Source organism: Monodelphis domestica, chromosome 5 (genome assembly GCF_027887165.1).
Source record: "Monodelphis domestica isolate mMonDom1 chromosome 5, mMonDom1.pri, whole genome shotgun sequence".
Taxonomy (NCBI): Eukaryota; Metazoa; Chordata; class Mammalia; order Didelphimorphia; family Didelphidae; genus Monodelphis; species Monodelphis domestica.
This window is the reverse complement of record NC_077231.1, coordinates 125,841,862-125,856,611: the sequence shown is the minus strand read 5'-3', so window position 1 is coordinate 125,856,611 and position 14,750 is coordinate 125,841,862. Positions and strand designations below refer to the sequence as shown.

General features: G+C 40.5%; 1 protein-coding gene across 2 annotated transcripts in view; it reads left to right on the top strand.

The window, feature by feature from the left end:
* The window catches only part of RERG (RAS like estrogen regulated growth inhibitor), a 123,865-nt gene extending 109,634 nt beyond the window's left edge, over positions 1-14,231 (top strand). For both annotated transcript variants that reach the window (XM_007503606.2, XM_056799293.1), the window contains exons 4-5: positions 7,868-7,941; positions 9,257-14,231. In XM_007503606.2, coding sequence (XP_007503668.1) covers positions 7,868-7,941; positions 9,257-9,664 — 482 coding nt within the window. In that variant the 3' untranslated portion in view covers positions 9,665-14,231. The remainder of the gene's footprint in view (positions 1-7,867; positions 7,942-9,256) is intronic.
* The last annotated feature ends 519 nt before the right edge of the window (positions 14,232-14,750 follow it).

The following is a 14,750-nucleotide window of genomic DNA, read 5'->3' as shown; positions in this document are numbered from 1 at the left end:
ACAGCCTTTCTGAGGCTCTGCCACATTGTCTGAAAAAGCATTTCCACAAGAACATCTGAATGCCGAAGGCTCCATTATACAGTTTGTTCTGTGCTCCCCCCAATAAGGTCTCTGGCCCTTCATGGGCTCTGCGAAGTGCTGGTTCGAGACCGGCCTTCCTCAAGAGAGCCTAGTCTTGATCCCTCGTATCATCAATGCCAAGACAGAAGGTAAGAGAGAAAAAATCATCATCATCATCATAACAAGCACCTACCTCCTAGGGTCGTTATAAAAATCAAGAGATTTCATATGTAACATGCAAACTTTGAAGTGTTGCATAAATATTATTATTGTTGCTAATATCTTCTTCCCTTTCTGTGAAAATGTATTTCCTTTTTCCTCTTTCATTTGTTCTTTTAGTTTATTTGGAATATTTTTATCTGTTTTGAGTTGATAGAGAAAATTGGGTCCTTACAACCCATAAATTGGTCAATAAGCATTTATGAAGCCCAACTGGGGATACAAAGAAAGATAAACCTCCCCTGCCCTCAGGGAGCTCCCATTCTAATGGATAACCCCCTCACTTGGCTGTTTTGCCAGAATTCCTCAATGGTGCTTTTTAAATGAGCTGTCTTCATAGGATAGATTCTAGGAAATATAATATTATACTATACAAGGTAAAATTTAAAAAGATATTTTCATACCCAACATTTTCTGCCTGTTCTTTAACAATATACACATATATTTAAAATGTGTCATTACTGTACTAAATATACTATAATATTGAAGATAAAATTTCAGTTAAAAATGCATTCATATTTCCTTTAATTTCTCCTTACTTCCATTCAGCATGGTTCAGTGGAAAGAGAATTATCTCTGGAATCAGAGGCCCTTTCCAGATCCCATTACCTTTCTCTTATGTATGCGTTTACCTATCCTCCTCCCTGATTAGTGTGTGACTTCTTTGAGGGCAGGAATGATGTTTTTATCTCTCTCATATCCACAGCACTTAGCATAGTCCTGGGCATGATGTAATTGACTAATAAATGCTCTGATTGACTGGGCCTCAGTTTCCTTATGTGTAAAATGAGGTGATTGAATTAGATGTTCTTTGAGTCCACTTGCAGTTCTAGATTCTATGAATTTTGTTTTCATGGAGCATATCTTTACAGAGATTATGCTTTCTAAAAACAAATGATTTATGAAAAATAAGTAGAAAAAACATAAATTATGATTGCTAAATTGGTACTTTCCGGTAAATGAAACAGCAAATAAAAAATTACAAGTTCATAACATATTTGTATTCTTCTGAGAAGGGTTCCAATTTAGTCATCAGTTAACAGCTATTGCTATTTTTTTAAGTAGCCATGAATTCCTTTCTGTTTTTCTCCAAGAAATTTGCTACCAATGAAAATCTATAGACTGATTTTTTGACATATTCTTCTTACCCGCAAATATAAACATAAAAGAAAATGTATTGTAAAATGGCTTTTAAATACAGCTGCTAAGCAACCAAAGCTTTGATCAGAAGCTTTATGAGCTCAAGAGTGTCAAATCTCTGACATACTGGTAGGCCAGGATTTCATTAACTCTTTTGCAGTGGGAATTGCATTTCCTTGGCTGATAGCTTATAGTCAGTATCCAAGCTAAGAAATTCCCGGTCCATCCCACCCAGTCCGCAGTTGAAGTGCAGCCAGATTTTCAGCTGTACTTGTATTTCAGAAGATAGCATAAAGGGAGCTATTTACCTCTATCAAATCCTTGGTTTCCTAGGTTATTGGTCTCAATACCAGCATTCAAGGGCTATCCATTTTGTGCCGGGAACATAGACTCCATAGAATATTAGATCAAGGCAACAACTTAGAGGTCATCTACCCCAACCCCATCAGTTTACAAATGAAGAATAAATGTTTAGAAAAAAGGGAAGTGTCATGAGCCTGATGAAGCAGAATATTGATAAAAACTCCCCCAATTCTGCATCCTTTTCACAGCCATAGGAGAATTTGCTTATTTGCCAATTTGTTGATTCCTGAGGGGCTGAAGAAAATGAATAACTACCATTTATATAATAAATTAAGGTACAAAAAGATCTTTACATACATTATCTCATTTGATTCTCTGCAGTAAATTTAGAATTGCCCTGTATCTGATTTTAGGGGCAGGCAGGTGGTACAGTGGGGGCAAGGAGTGACCCTGGGCAAGTTATTTAACCCTATTTGCCTCAGTTTCCTCATCTGTAAAATGTATTTGGAGAAAAAAATGGCAGACCACTCCAGTATCTTTACCAAGAAAAACCCCTAAATGGGGCCCACAGAGTCAGCCATGACTGAAATGACTGAATAGCAGGAACGTGGCTAATTTTGTGACTATCATATTCTCATTAGCTTCAATCCTCATAGAGCCATGCTCTCCTTCCTAGCAAAGGTGCTCTGTGTGCTTCTTGGCCTTAGCTTTTCCTGGATCATCCATCCAGGGTCTCCCCAATCTGCTTCAGGCCTTTGGTCTGTTCTTATTTCATAGATACCAGATCAACTTTTGGGTGGCCTGTTTCTCGTCGCTCTCTGGTAGGTACGCCATGATCCCATGAGGTGCTAGGAGGTGCCTGGACTATAGAGGGAGCAGAACGTGGAGGCAGTCAGCAAGGCCAGTGGTCAGATCCTCAGGCAGATGCTTCCTCCGTTGCAGAACCCTGAGCAAGGGTGGCCTCTCTCTACCTCAGTGTTCTCGTCCCTAATGGGAATAATAATAAAGCCCCAAACTCACTGGACATTTGTGAGGATGAAAGAGATAATGCCCAGAACCTAATTATTATTGTTATTGTTATGGTTGTACCTTTTATTTCATTTCTTCTATGTATATCACTGTTAATGATATGTCGTAGCTACTTAAGCCCTTTTGTGTCAACTGCAATTTAACTCTTCTGAAAACATGGTTTGTTGGCCTTTGGCATCACATTAAAAGTATTGTGTAGTTTCTCCAAAACAATCCATCCCGTTCCTCTCCTGTCCAATGCCAGGCCAGGCTCATTATCTATCTGCAGTACCTACATGTGCTATATAAGTACTTCCAAACAAACTCAGTGGTCTCCCTGCATAATTACATGTCTTTATCCACATAACAATAGTAGCTAATAACAACATATAATCCTTCGAGGGTTACAAATTGCTTTACAAATATTAACTCATCTGATCTTCACAACAATTCTACTAGGTAGGCACTATTATTATCCCCATTTTAGATATGAAGAAACTGGGGCAGACAGAAGTTAAGTAATTTGCCCAGATTCACCCAGCCAGTAAGTAAGTTCCTGAGGCTAGATTTCTTCCATCTACTCAGTTTTTCTTTATAGAGTAATAACTTTTGAGTTGCCATGGATCTTGTTTGAGGAAGACCTGCTGCAGTTAATACAATATCATCTACAAATAGGTGCATTTGAAGCAATCGATACTCTTAATTCCAGAAAATGTTTATGCTTAAGAAAGTCCATAGATGAATTCTGCACATCTGCAATGCCCCTTGTCTTTGACGGCCAGAGGTACAGAAATGATAAATGATGGTTTTCATACAGAGGAAGAATGCAAAAACATTTTTTACTTGCTCTTTACCTTTAAGGAAGCTAGCAACAGTTTTAGAATTTTTATCAGCAATTATTGTAATATCAACCATTTCAGCAAGAATTGTTTAAGAATAATATTATTTCCATTGTCAGGATCATGTTGAATTTGGGTCTTCTATTCTGGATCTAATAATAATTGCTTTTCTTCTAGCCAACCATCTTGGCATATTCAAATAAACTTCCTTTGCTTTAATTTAATTTAAAAGAGTTCACTTTAGCCCTTTCTATAGTATCAAGTTTTTCAGTAGTTAACCTCACCATTAAAGATGTGTATTAGTTGTTTTTGTTTTGAGGTTCTGTTTTGTTTTTGTTTGTTTTGACTGGCATTCAGGAATATGGTTCTCTTCACTGGTAAATGATGAAGTATTAGAAAATTTGTTTAGCACCAGATGTGAGCAAAGCAACTAGAAACAAATATTAGAAATGCAAACTAGGAACATGGAGTAATGCCTGGGAATACTAGGACAAACATCCTCCAGCAACTGGGGATGGGTGGGTTGCAGTTTGCTTTGTTGGAGGGGAAAATCTCTTGTTATAAAAATCTGTAATAGTTCCATAGAAGTATTGAGAGTTCTGAGAAATATAGGAAGACTGGCATGAAGTGATGTAAAATGAATAAATAAGTGCCAAAAGAATAATAAGCACAATGAATGCAGTAATCTAAATTTTAAAAATATAAAAGGAGGCAACAAAACCTTAATTCACACATCCTTCCTTTCCATTTAACAGTCAACTACCAAAGTAGAAAGCTCTGTCCATCCCTCAGAATTACTAAGTGGTTTTGCTAAACCACTTTTGCCAAATCACTTTGCTAAACCACATATTTTGTGGATATGGAGGGAGGAATCTTCCTTTGGTGGGTAGTAGCTGTTGTGTCAAAGCAAAATGTAGCCTCCCAAAATATGTATTTTTTAAAACAAAGAAAAACCCTAGTAAATATGCATGAAGCCCTTGTAGGCAAAACTCTTAATGAGTTTGCCTGAAAATCAGATACCTTAATAAGAAATGGAATCAGCTCATATAAAAATATATTTGTGTAAAGCTGGTATTCAAAGCAGATTAAATGACTCCTACCACCCACTGTCATTCCCTCAGCAGACTTTTCCTCATTTCCTCCATTTAGTTTTTTTCTTCTCTGTTAAAAAAGGAAATGATTGCATAACTTCATATAATTTTTATTATGTTTCATTTCTCCCTACTGAGGAATTCTGTGTTTGAAATTCATTTCGAATTTATTGTGGAATACACAGTGAAAAATCACCCTTATTTTTTTAGGCAATGAAGAAGTAGATGAGATATAGCCCCAAACTCTGGCTTTAGCAGAGGCTTCAATTATAATGCTAATCATTTAGAGGAGGGAGCCAGCAAAGATGCCAGGATAAGGAGACACCACCAGAACCATCAAAGGAAAAAGAGGGAGGGGGATGAGTCTGTGCCTGGAGCATTTGTGTGGCATTTCCTGTGGCTCTCCAAGGTCAAACTGGAGCATTGATGATAAAAATGATTATGGCAGAATATTTCTTTGAGGACTCCGACTGTCTATAGCATGCCAAAGAGCCAAATGACAACAAAGAATGGCTGTGCCCTTTTTTACAGAGGGGCTGGGAAATCAAACAACAGGCATGTCTTGGGTGCCCGCTAGGTGCCAGGCCCTTTGTTAACCACCACGGGCACAAAGACAAAATGAAGCTGCCCCGGCGGCTACGGAGAGAGTGCGGAGAGGGGATGGATCCAAAGGCTTGGGGAGATCAGAGGCTCGGTGTGCGGTGCGGAGTAAGAAGCAGAGGACCAGCCATGGGAAAGCAGAGCCTTGGCGTCCCTGGCCATCCCTGGGTGAAGAGAGTAGACCTTGAGGAGTGTGGAAGATGGATGGCCTGAGAAGGAATGCCAGAGGCATGTTCATATCAGTAATTAACAACCAGTGACGTATATGTTCGTGTATTTGGTCCTCTGGCAGGAGGGCAGAAGAGAGGGCACTATTAGCCAGACTCCACAAGAGAGCAGGAAGGCTGACAGGCAGCCGCCACCAGGATCCCAAGGGAGAATGGGGGGGTGCGGGGTGGGAAAAGGCAGAGGAAGCCAGAGGTCTCCAGGAGGAGGAGGCAGTGCAGGAGAAAAAGGCTAGTCACAGGGGAGGGGAGGGCCCAGAAGGAAGCCTTAAGGAGAGGCCTGGGTGCTTATAGGATAGCCACTGCCCCCACTCTAGATGCCTGGTGGGGGATGGGGCTTTGCCCTGCCTTGGGACTGTCTTGGTGTAGGCACACAGGCAGGGGCAAGGCTAGCAAGAGGCTCTGGGCACTGCTGCCAGATCGTCTCAGAGTTCAGCCCCAGAAAATGGGGCGAAGGTGGGCTCTGCAAAAACAAACCCATCCCTGACCTCAAGGAGCTTCTGTTTTACACTCTAAAAGAAGAGAGAATGTGCACAGATGCATACTCAGATCTGGACCACCTGTCTCCTCATGCCCACCCACCAACTGGGGGGGGGTGTCCTACGTGGCAGAGGGAACCAGGAAAGACCCCAGAGCAAAATGCTTGAGCTGGGTCTTGCTGGAAACCAGAGAAGAGAGGCCAGCTAGACTTGATGGAGTAGGTGCAAAAGCATGAGGAATGGAGGCAGAGCAACAGTAAGGGCACCGATCTTTCAGGGATATTCTGAGAATCAAATGAGATATTTGTAAAGCACATAGCACAGTATGTGGCACAAAGCGGGTGCTATATGAATGTTAGCTGTTACTAGAGTTGTATTGTATATGTATTTTTATTATCATTTTCATTACTGTTTTATTTTTTAAACCATAAGTTCCATTTTAGAATCGATAGTGTGTATTGGTTCCAAGGCAGAAGCGGCATAGGCTAGGTAGGCAATGGGGGTTAAGTGACTTGCCCAGAGTCACACTGCTTGGAAGTGTCTAAATCCAGATTTGAACTTGGGACCTCCTGTCTCTAGGCCTGGAACTGGTGGAGTTTATGGAGCAGCTTGAGGGCCACTTAGAGCCAGGGGCTGCCACGAGGAGGAGGGCTTCGAGAGCAGGGAGACAGGGAGCCCCTAGCCAGGAAGAGGCATTCCCGTGTTCCTGCATTTGGTCCCAGGCTTCGTTTGCTGCTCTCAGAATAAGCATGCTCATGCCTGGCTCTTTCAGCCATCATGGCTGGCCTCTGAGACTGCTTTGGGAACCCTCCCAGAGCGCAGGGGCGGAGTCTGGACTGAGCCAGGGCGGAGCCCCACCCTCTGGGAGCCACTCAGGCCCCGCCCACCCCGGGGTCCCAAAGGCCTGCCTGACCTGAATGCCTGAAGTGCTTTCCATGCTTGCTGTGGGGCCCAGGGGTTTAGCCGGGCTGACACAGGGTCTGTTCTGAAGGGTCTGTGGCGGAACCTATGTCTGGAATGGGCAATCGTTATCTCCCAAGGCGAGCTCAGCGCCTTGCTGCAGACAGAAAGAGAATGGGGATCCTCTGATGAATGTTTCCAGGATTTCTCCAACTGGAGAATACAGTGCCTGCCCCTTTTTCCCCGAGGGCGCGTATGGGCCCCACGGAGCTGGGGCCCAGAGGGGGCGGCCTCTCCCGAGTTCAAGTGTGCCCCCAGACAGAGGGACAAGTCACTGCCGCCCTGGTCGCTTCAGTGCCCTGACCTGTAAGCCGAGGCTCAGCACAGCGCCCACTTGTGGAGAATTTAGCCTGGTGCCTGGCACACTGGGCTCAAGAACATCTCCGCTAAAATCCTGCTTCAGACACTGCTCAAAGCATTTAGCCTCCGTTTGCCTTAGTTTCCTCCTCTCTAAAATGGGGCTAATAAGAGCACGTGCCCCCGAGGGTCGTGAGAATCAAATGGCAGCTATGCGAGTCACTGCTATTACTGTTATTATCACACATAGCCTCTGGTCCTCTCTCCGTCTCTGCCTCACACACATTCTCCCTCTTCATACACAAATACAAAATGAAGCCGACCTCACTGTACACTTTTATTTGGGATTCTCATTTTTCGGACATCACTGTGAACACCTGTCATAGTGGCTGTTGTGACTTTGGCATCGCTTCCTTCATTTCCGCAAAGATATTGACCATGTGCTGTGTGCAGAGCACCCCGAGCTCAAGAGCAATCAAAAGCCCAAATCACCCACGGTTACCTTCGTGTAGAATTAAAAGCTGAAATGCCACCTCCGTATGTACACAGAAACACAAACATGCATTTCCATTGGTGCTAATCCAAATCTTACAAACCAATCCAGTTTGCTAATCTATTCTTGTGCCTTTCCCCCCCTTTTCCCCCAGAATCAACTTATCGGCATCAAGCAACCATCGATGATGAAGTTCTTTCCATGGACATACTAGACACAGCTGGTCAGGTAGGTAAGGATTTTGACTAAAATGTGTCCTGGATTAGGCACTAAGAGAAGCAAAACTAGGAGTCTTTTCCTTGATGAAATCGTGCAATGAAGAGGTCTCATGAGTAATGGGTCAGCTTAGCCTGGGAAATAGAAGTACTCTGGCGTGACTATTAAAACTGAGAGCTTCTGTGGGAGTCTGAATTGATGAATAAAGAAGGATTTTGTCCAAATTATCCAAGCACTTAATATGCCTGGGATGGCCTTTTCAGTTGTACAGTTCCACTCAATACTTATTAAGTGCATGCCTCATGCAAGTTACTGATCAAGGCACCGCAATGCCACATGAAAAATGACAGTCCTTGCGAGGGATGCAAGGAGCTCAGGTCTAACAGAGGAGGCGACAGCCCACACATTTCCCCCTGCTCTCAGGCAGGCTTCCAAACAGGCTCCTATTTGTTCCTGCCTCACCCTGGTCAGGCTCAGGCACACACCCTCTAACCCCTGAAGGCTCCAGACATTAACTTTTTTTTTTTTAACCCTTATCCTTCTGTCTTAGAATCAATACTGGGTATTGGTTCCCAGGCAGAACTGGGTCACCCAACTAGGAAGTGTCTGAGGCCAGGTTTGAACTGGCTCTCCATCCACAGAACAGCTGCCCCCGAGACATAAACTTTAAAAAGACAAATAAAATTTTGACTCTTGTCTCAGTTAGTTGGGAGAGAGGCTTCATATAAAATGAGTAAATGAAAAAGATATACCAAGCACTTAGCATGTGTTGATATTACCCTAAACTGGGGATACAGATATAAAAAAGAAGACACTTGCTGTGCTCAAGGGGCTTTTAGTTTAAAATGAAGAGACAACACGGGGCAGGTAGGTGGCTCAGTGGATAGAAGACCAGGCTTAAAGACAGGAAGTCCTGGGTTCAAATGTGGCCTCAGATACTTCCTAACTGAGGGACCCTAGACAAGTCTCTTAAGCCCCATTTCCTGGCCCTCACCATTCTTCTGCCTTGGAACCAATATACAATATCAGTTCTAAGATGGAAGGTAGGAGATTAAAGAGAAACAGAGAGATGGGGTGGGAGGAGAAGAAGAGGGAGAGGAAGGGAGGGGGAGAGAGAGAGACCCGTAAGAGTCATTTTTGGCTCTGGAAGTTTCAGGGAAGGAGATCCAACACATTCTTTCTAGTAGCAATACCAATATTGATTTGATTATGATTTCAGAAATGGAAATCTAGAGAGATTTCAGTCCGAGCCACCTCCAATCCCTCTTGTAGGGTATTCTTAATGCTATTCTCTTTAGCTCCCCAATTGTCCTTTCTCTGTCAACAGGAGGATGCTATTCAGAGGGAAGGACATGTGAGATGGGGAGAAGGTTTTGTGCTGGTCTATGACATTACGGACCGGGGAAGCTTTGAGGATGTGCTTCCACTTAAGAACTTGCTGGATGAGATCAAAAAGCCCAAGAATGTGACTCTGATTTTAGTGGGAAACAAAGCTGACCTAGACCACTCAAGGCAAGTTAGTACAGAAGAAGGAGAGAAGCTGGCGACTGACCTGGCCTGTGCATTTTATGAATGTTCAGCTTGCACTGGAGAAGGGAATATCACAGAAGTGTTCTATGAGCTGTGCCGTGAGGTCCGGCGTCGGAAGATGGTCCAGGGGAAGACAAGGAGGCGAAGCTCCACCACGCATGTCAAGCAGGCAATTAACAAGATGCTTACCAAAATCAGCAGTTAAAGAACTGGCTTTCCTGGAGAAGCTGTGCTACGGCAGGGTTGGCTATTTGAAAATACAAACCAAATAATCAAATGATGGCTTCTCTCTTTCTCTCTTCCATCTCTCCCTCTCCTTCCCCTCAAAAAAAAAAAAAAGATGCTATCACTTCTTTTGGCAAAGGGAGAATTCTGTCCGGGAGGCTCCATTCTGTGGTTATTACAGCATATTTATGCTTTTAACATTTTCAACGTTTCTGTTTGCATATAGTCCATTCTGAAGACATCACCTTGTTTTAAAATACGACCAATACAAATGTGATTGGATATCATGCAGAAAAATCTCTTCAGATTAGGACAGTTCTGGGACTGCAGTCTATTCAATGTTAAATCTTCCCTTTCCAGGGTGGAATTAGATTTCCATTTGTGGAGTAGGTTTTAAGATCCCCAGATTAGCTCTGGATCCTTTCTGATGGGTATACTGTTATGAGCAGCAGGGTAATGATCAAAGTGAATAACACAAAATCCTTCATACCAGGTCAGAAGACATTTCTTAGCTCTTTTTGCCTATTCCCAAAAAGGGGACAAAATGTACCATAAATGAAAACCACGATTCACTACACCAACAACAATCTTTTTTTCCTATTCTTTTCTCCTCACCTTATTAAATTGGAAGTTTAAAACAATTGATGTTAGAAAGTAATGTTCTTCATATACTAATTTTGGCCTTTTCCTACTTTCCTGGAACCAAGGAAAGTAGATACTCACAGAAGATACATATTGGATACTCACAGAAGACATCCATTGCCTCATGATATAAAACAAAATTTTTTTTACCCTAAATATGAAGCTGGAGAACTCTTTCCATTGAAGATTACTATGCAAACAAATTAATAAATAAATATATAGCAAAGGTTATCTTGTAGTCACTCTGGGGTTATACAGGCTGGCAAATATGGAACAATACAAATATAAAGTATAACTATTAAATTAAAAGTAGTTGAGACCCAGATTGGCTAAATCGACTATCCAAAATTCTAAATGATTCCCAATTAATACATCTTTCATGTTAAGCACCATTATCTTTTAGACCTACTAGGTGAGTGGACTCTAAAGCCCTTTGCAGGACAGAAATTTTATGATCATCTATTTCCAAGCTATATTATTTACAAGAATGATAAATAATACAGAACTTTGGAAATGGTTTCTTGTACATTTTTGTAATACTGAATATGCCAGTAAAACTGTACTTCTGATTTATACATCATCATAACTGTCGACTCTCAAAGCATTGCCTATAAAATGCAAACTACTGTCAGGTTCTCCTAAACTAAAGAGACTTCATATTCTGGCCGGATGGAGAACTTTCTTCTAAGGTTTAATCTAGCTAAATTCAGAAAAGCCCATCCTCAAAAGGTTGATGATTATTGGGGGGGGGGTGCAATGGCAAATTATGAAACCACATTTTAAGGTGTGGAGGAGTTGAGAAGCATTGAGGTATGCCAGAACATCTATGAAAATGACCTTTCATTTAGGTAAGATAGTGATTATCAATGTCTATATCAAGATTAACAGTTTATTCCAGGATAACCAGCAGAGAGAGAAAGAGAAAGAATATTTATGTGTAGAGACTGGGGAGAAAAAGAGAGAGCTTATTCACATAAATGTTTCAAAGATTTCAGTAGATCAAAGAAGTTTTGAAACATCACCTAAATGGTCACTCACTGCCTTGTGACACAATGTATTTTAAACTTGAACCATGAAGTTATATTATTTTATGTACAGTTGCATTTTAAAAATTTAAGCATTTGTCTATACCTTGATCTTTCATTTACAAAGATTTTAGAAAACCATCTGATAATTTGTGTTTTCATTGAAGTTGAAAGGGTGCCTTTAAAAAGAAAAGAAAAAAATCCATCTCATCATATCTAATAAAAAAAAATCCCCTTTTCTTCTGATTAAACTTATTTTAGAATTTATCTTCAGAGATCCTTAGGGAAGATGTCTACACAATAGCAGTATAAGAAAGTAATTCCCAGAGAAAGCAGTACTATTCTGTTGGACAGACTTACTAGCCACAGATGCTGATATTAATAATTTTATATGATGCTTTAAAGTTTACAAAATGCTTCACATACACTATTTTTGAGTTTCCAAACAGTCCTTTGAAGAAGGTACTAAAAGTGTTGGTTACCCCCAGTTTCAGAAGGCTGAGGCCTATTAGACAGAAGTAGTGACTTGCCAGTGGTCACATATCTGGGAAATTTTGGAGGTTGGATTGAAGTCCAGGTGTTCTCATTCCTAAATCCAGCATGCAAGCCATGGTGGGAAATTCATTACAGCCTTAAGCAAAGACTGATGAAGAACATGTCTGAGCAAGAAGCAAGCATGTGACAAAAATATGGGCCTTTATAAATATTTTTTTCATATCTTAGATCTATGTTTAAAAGCAGATTATTGATGCTATGCTTGGGCTAATAGCAATAGAACAGAAAATTAGGTTACAAATGTTAACAATGTTCTTTCATCCTAACATTTATTTCATTGACTAAAGGAAGCCAGAAAATACCAAAATTAAAATAATTAAAAGAACAAAATTAAATATGATGCAGAACATCTTCCCTCTCTAAAGTCACACAAATAATTTTTTCAAACTCTACCTGTGATTTCATTGGCATAAGGAACTCCCCAATAAGGAAATTTTCCCCAATAAAATGAGCACCTTCTCTGCAACTTCTAGTCTAGGAAAAACAGTCTGGGTCACTGAGAGGTTAATGGTTGAATGAGTCTGCCTATATATGGTAGACACTAAACTTGAGCCTAAGTCTCCTGAGTCCAAGACCAGCTTCCTACCCATCACAACACACCACTTCTCATCTACAAATACTTAGTTGTATGGTAGTGATGTTTTAAATGAAGCCACATGGTTTCTTTTGCTGACATTTCCCCCTTTTGATCTACCCTGCCCATCTGTTTCACAATTTGTTTGTGGCTAATTGGGTTTAATTTAGCAAACATCATTTTTTTTAACCACAGCTGTTTAGAAATTTCTTCAAGACACTTTGCCTGTAAGGGATACAAGTGCAAATATTTTATGGAGACTTGGACAAAATGGTACAGAGGAAAAATGTGATCTCCTTTTCCTCAAAATATCTTAGTAAGCATTTACTATCCAGAAACTAATAGTCAGGTTTCTTTGTTTACCTGCTGCTGCTCTCTACCTGTGCCAAATGTTTTCCACGTTCATTAAAATCTTCATAAGATAGATGGGAATAAATAGAGAGAACAAAGTGGGTGACATTTTGGCATTTTATTATAGTGCTAGTAAATGACTAAGTAGAAGAAGAGGAAAGAGCTCTTGGCTAAAATAAAGTTTCGGAGTTGTCATCCTGTGATTAGAAAAATTATTGGATAAGTTATGGAAATGTGTGGGATTTCACATTGGGATGTGCTTATTAATTCTTGGTTAACCGGATTAAAAACCAAGTTATTTCAGCATAAAAAAATTCCATTTTGTTGAAGTTGGAAATTCAGGTGAAACGAGTTGACATATATCTATTTATCCTATATACCACTCTATTACTATAACTATTACTATTACTATAAACCTCGAACAGTGGTATACACTAATTGTCAGGAAACATGGAAAATTAGCTATTTGTTCCAGTGTGGAGGAATTCCTAAAACTGTCAGCTTAGTAATCTCAGCATTCATTTAAATTAAACTCCATTTAAAATAGTGACAAGATATAGTTTCACAGAGCTCAGGTTGGGATCCAAAACTTCCTGTAGTCAACTTGAATTCATCTATGCTAGTGAGGCCCATTTGGGCAAATGACATGCACAGATAAATCTGAAACTTCATTTGAATGAATAATCTCATACAAACATATCAGAATTGCTGGAATGTGTATGTATTGGGGGGGGGAGGTGTCTAATTTTTCCCTCTTGCTTTTTCCTGCTTTTTCATTTTTGGTGAAAAGGCCAACAAAGTGAAGCACAGAGGGATGAGGAAAGGCGAAGGGGAGGGCATAGCAGCAAGGTAAATGAAAAGCTGAACTCCTGGATATGCATCGACTTTAACCAATCAATGAGTTTTTATTAAGCATTCTCGGTATGTCAGGCACTGTGCTATTTGCTGGGGACTCCTATATAAGAAAAGGAGCAATCCCCACGCTCAAAGAAGTTAATAATCAATGCATGAATAATTGGGTATTAGCTCTATCACTCAGTCCAGTGCTGTACATCCATTAACTTAGGCTCTCAAAATAAGAGATGAAAGGGATATGTTTAAAAATTCATTATGTTCATTTTTGGACCTTTATTACTTTATACTGAAATAAATGAGTCATTTCTCCCAGTCATATCCCTAAATCTGAAAATTCTGGCACTTTATTCTAGAGGAAAATGTCCACATATCTTTATGTGTATACATATGTACACACACACATATATATAAATGCATAGATATATGTTTAAACCATTTGTGAGATTGAAGCTTTGATTCACCAATGCATTTTGAAAATTTGGTGTAATTAACTTATTTTATTTGAAATACTGAGATTATAATAAAAGATGTCATTTTCACACATGCCCTCATGTCTTTGGTGTTCTTTCTTCTGAACATATTGTTAGTAGTTAAAAGATAGCAGAATTCCAGAGTAAAAAAGAGCCTCAGAAATGATCTGGTCCAATTCATACCTGAAAAGGAATGCCCTCAAAACATCCCCAATAGATATTTCTCTGCAAAGCACTTAAAGCCCTGGCCTCAAACCTATCTTTCCGCCTTTATTATGGCATCACTCCCCTTTATGCACTCTGCAGTCCAGCCCAATTAACTTTTACTATTCTGTAGGCACAACAGTCTACCCATTATCCCCAAGTCTTTGCACATGAAGTCCCTTCCCTAGTTGTCTTCAAAGCTCAGCTGAAACGCAGCCTCCTACACAAGACCCTTCCCGATATGTGTCCAACTGCAATTACCTCTCCTACAAAAAAAAAAATTACCTGTTACATATTTCATCCTGCTTGTATGTGGCCATCCATGTTGTCTCTCCTTGCCCACTACATTGTCTTAGAACCTGGAAACAGAAGGAGCATCAGTAGGGAAAC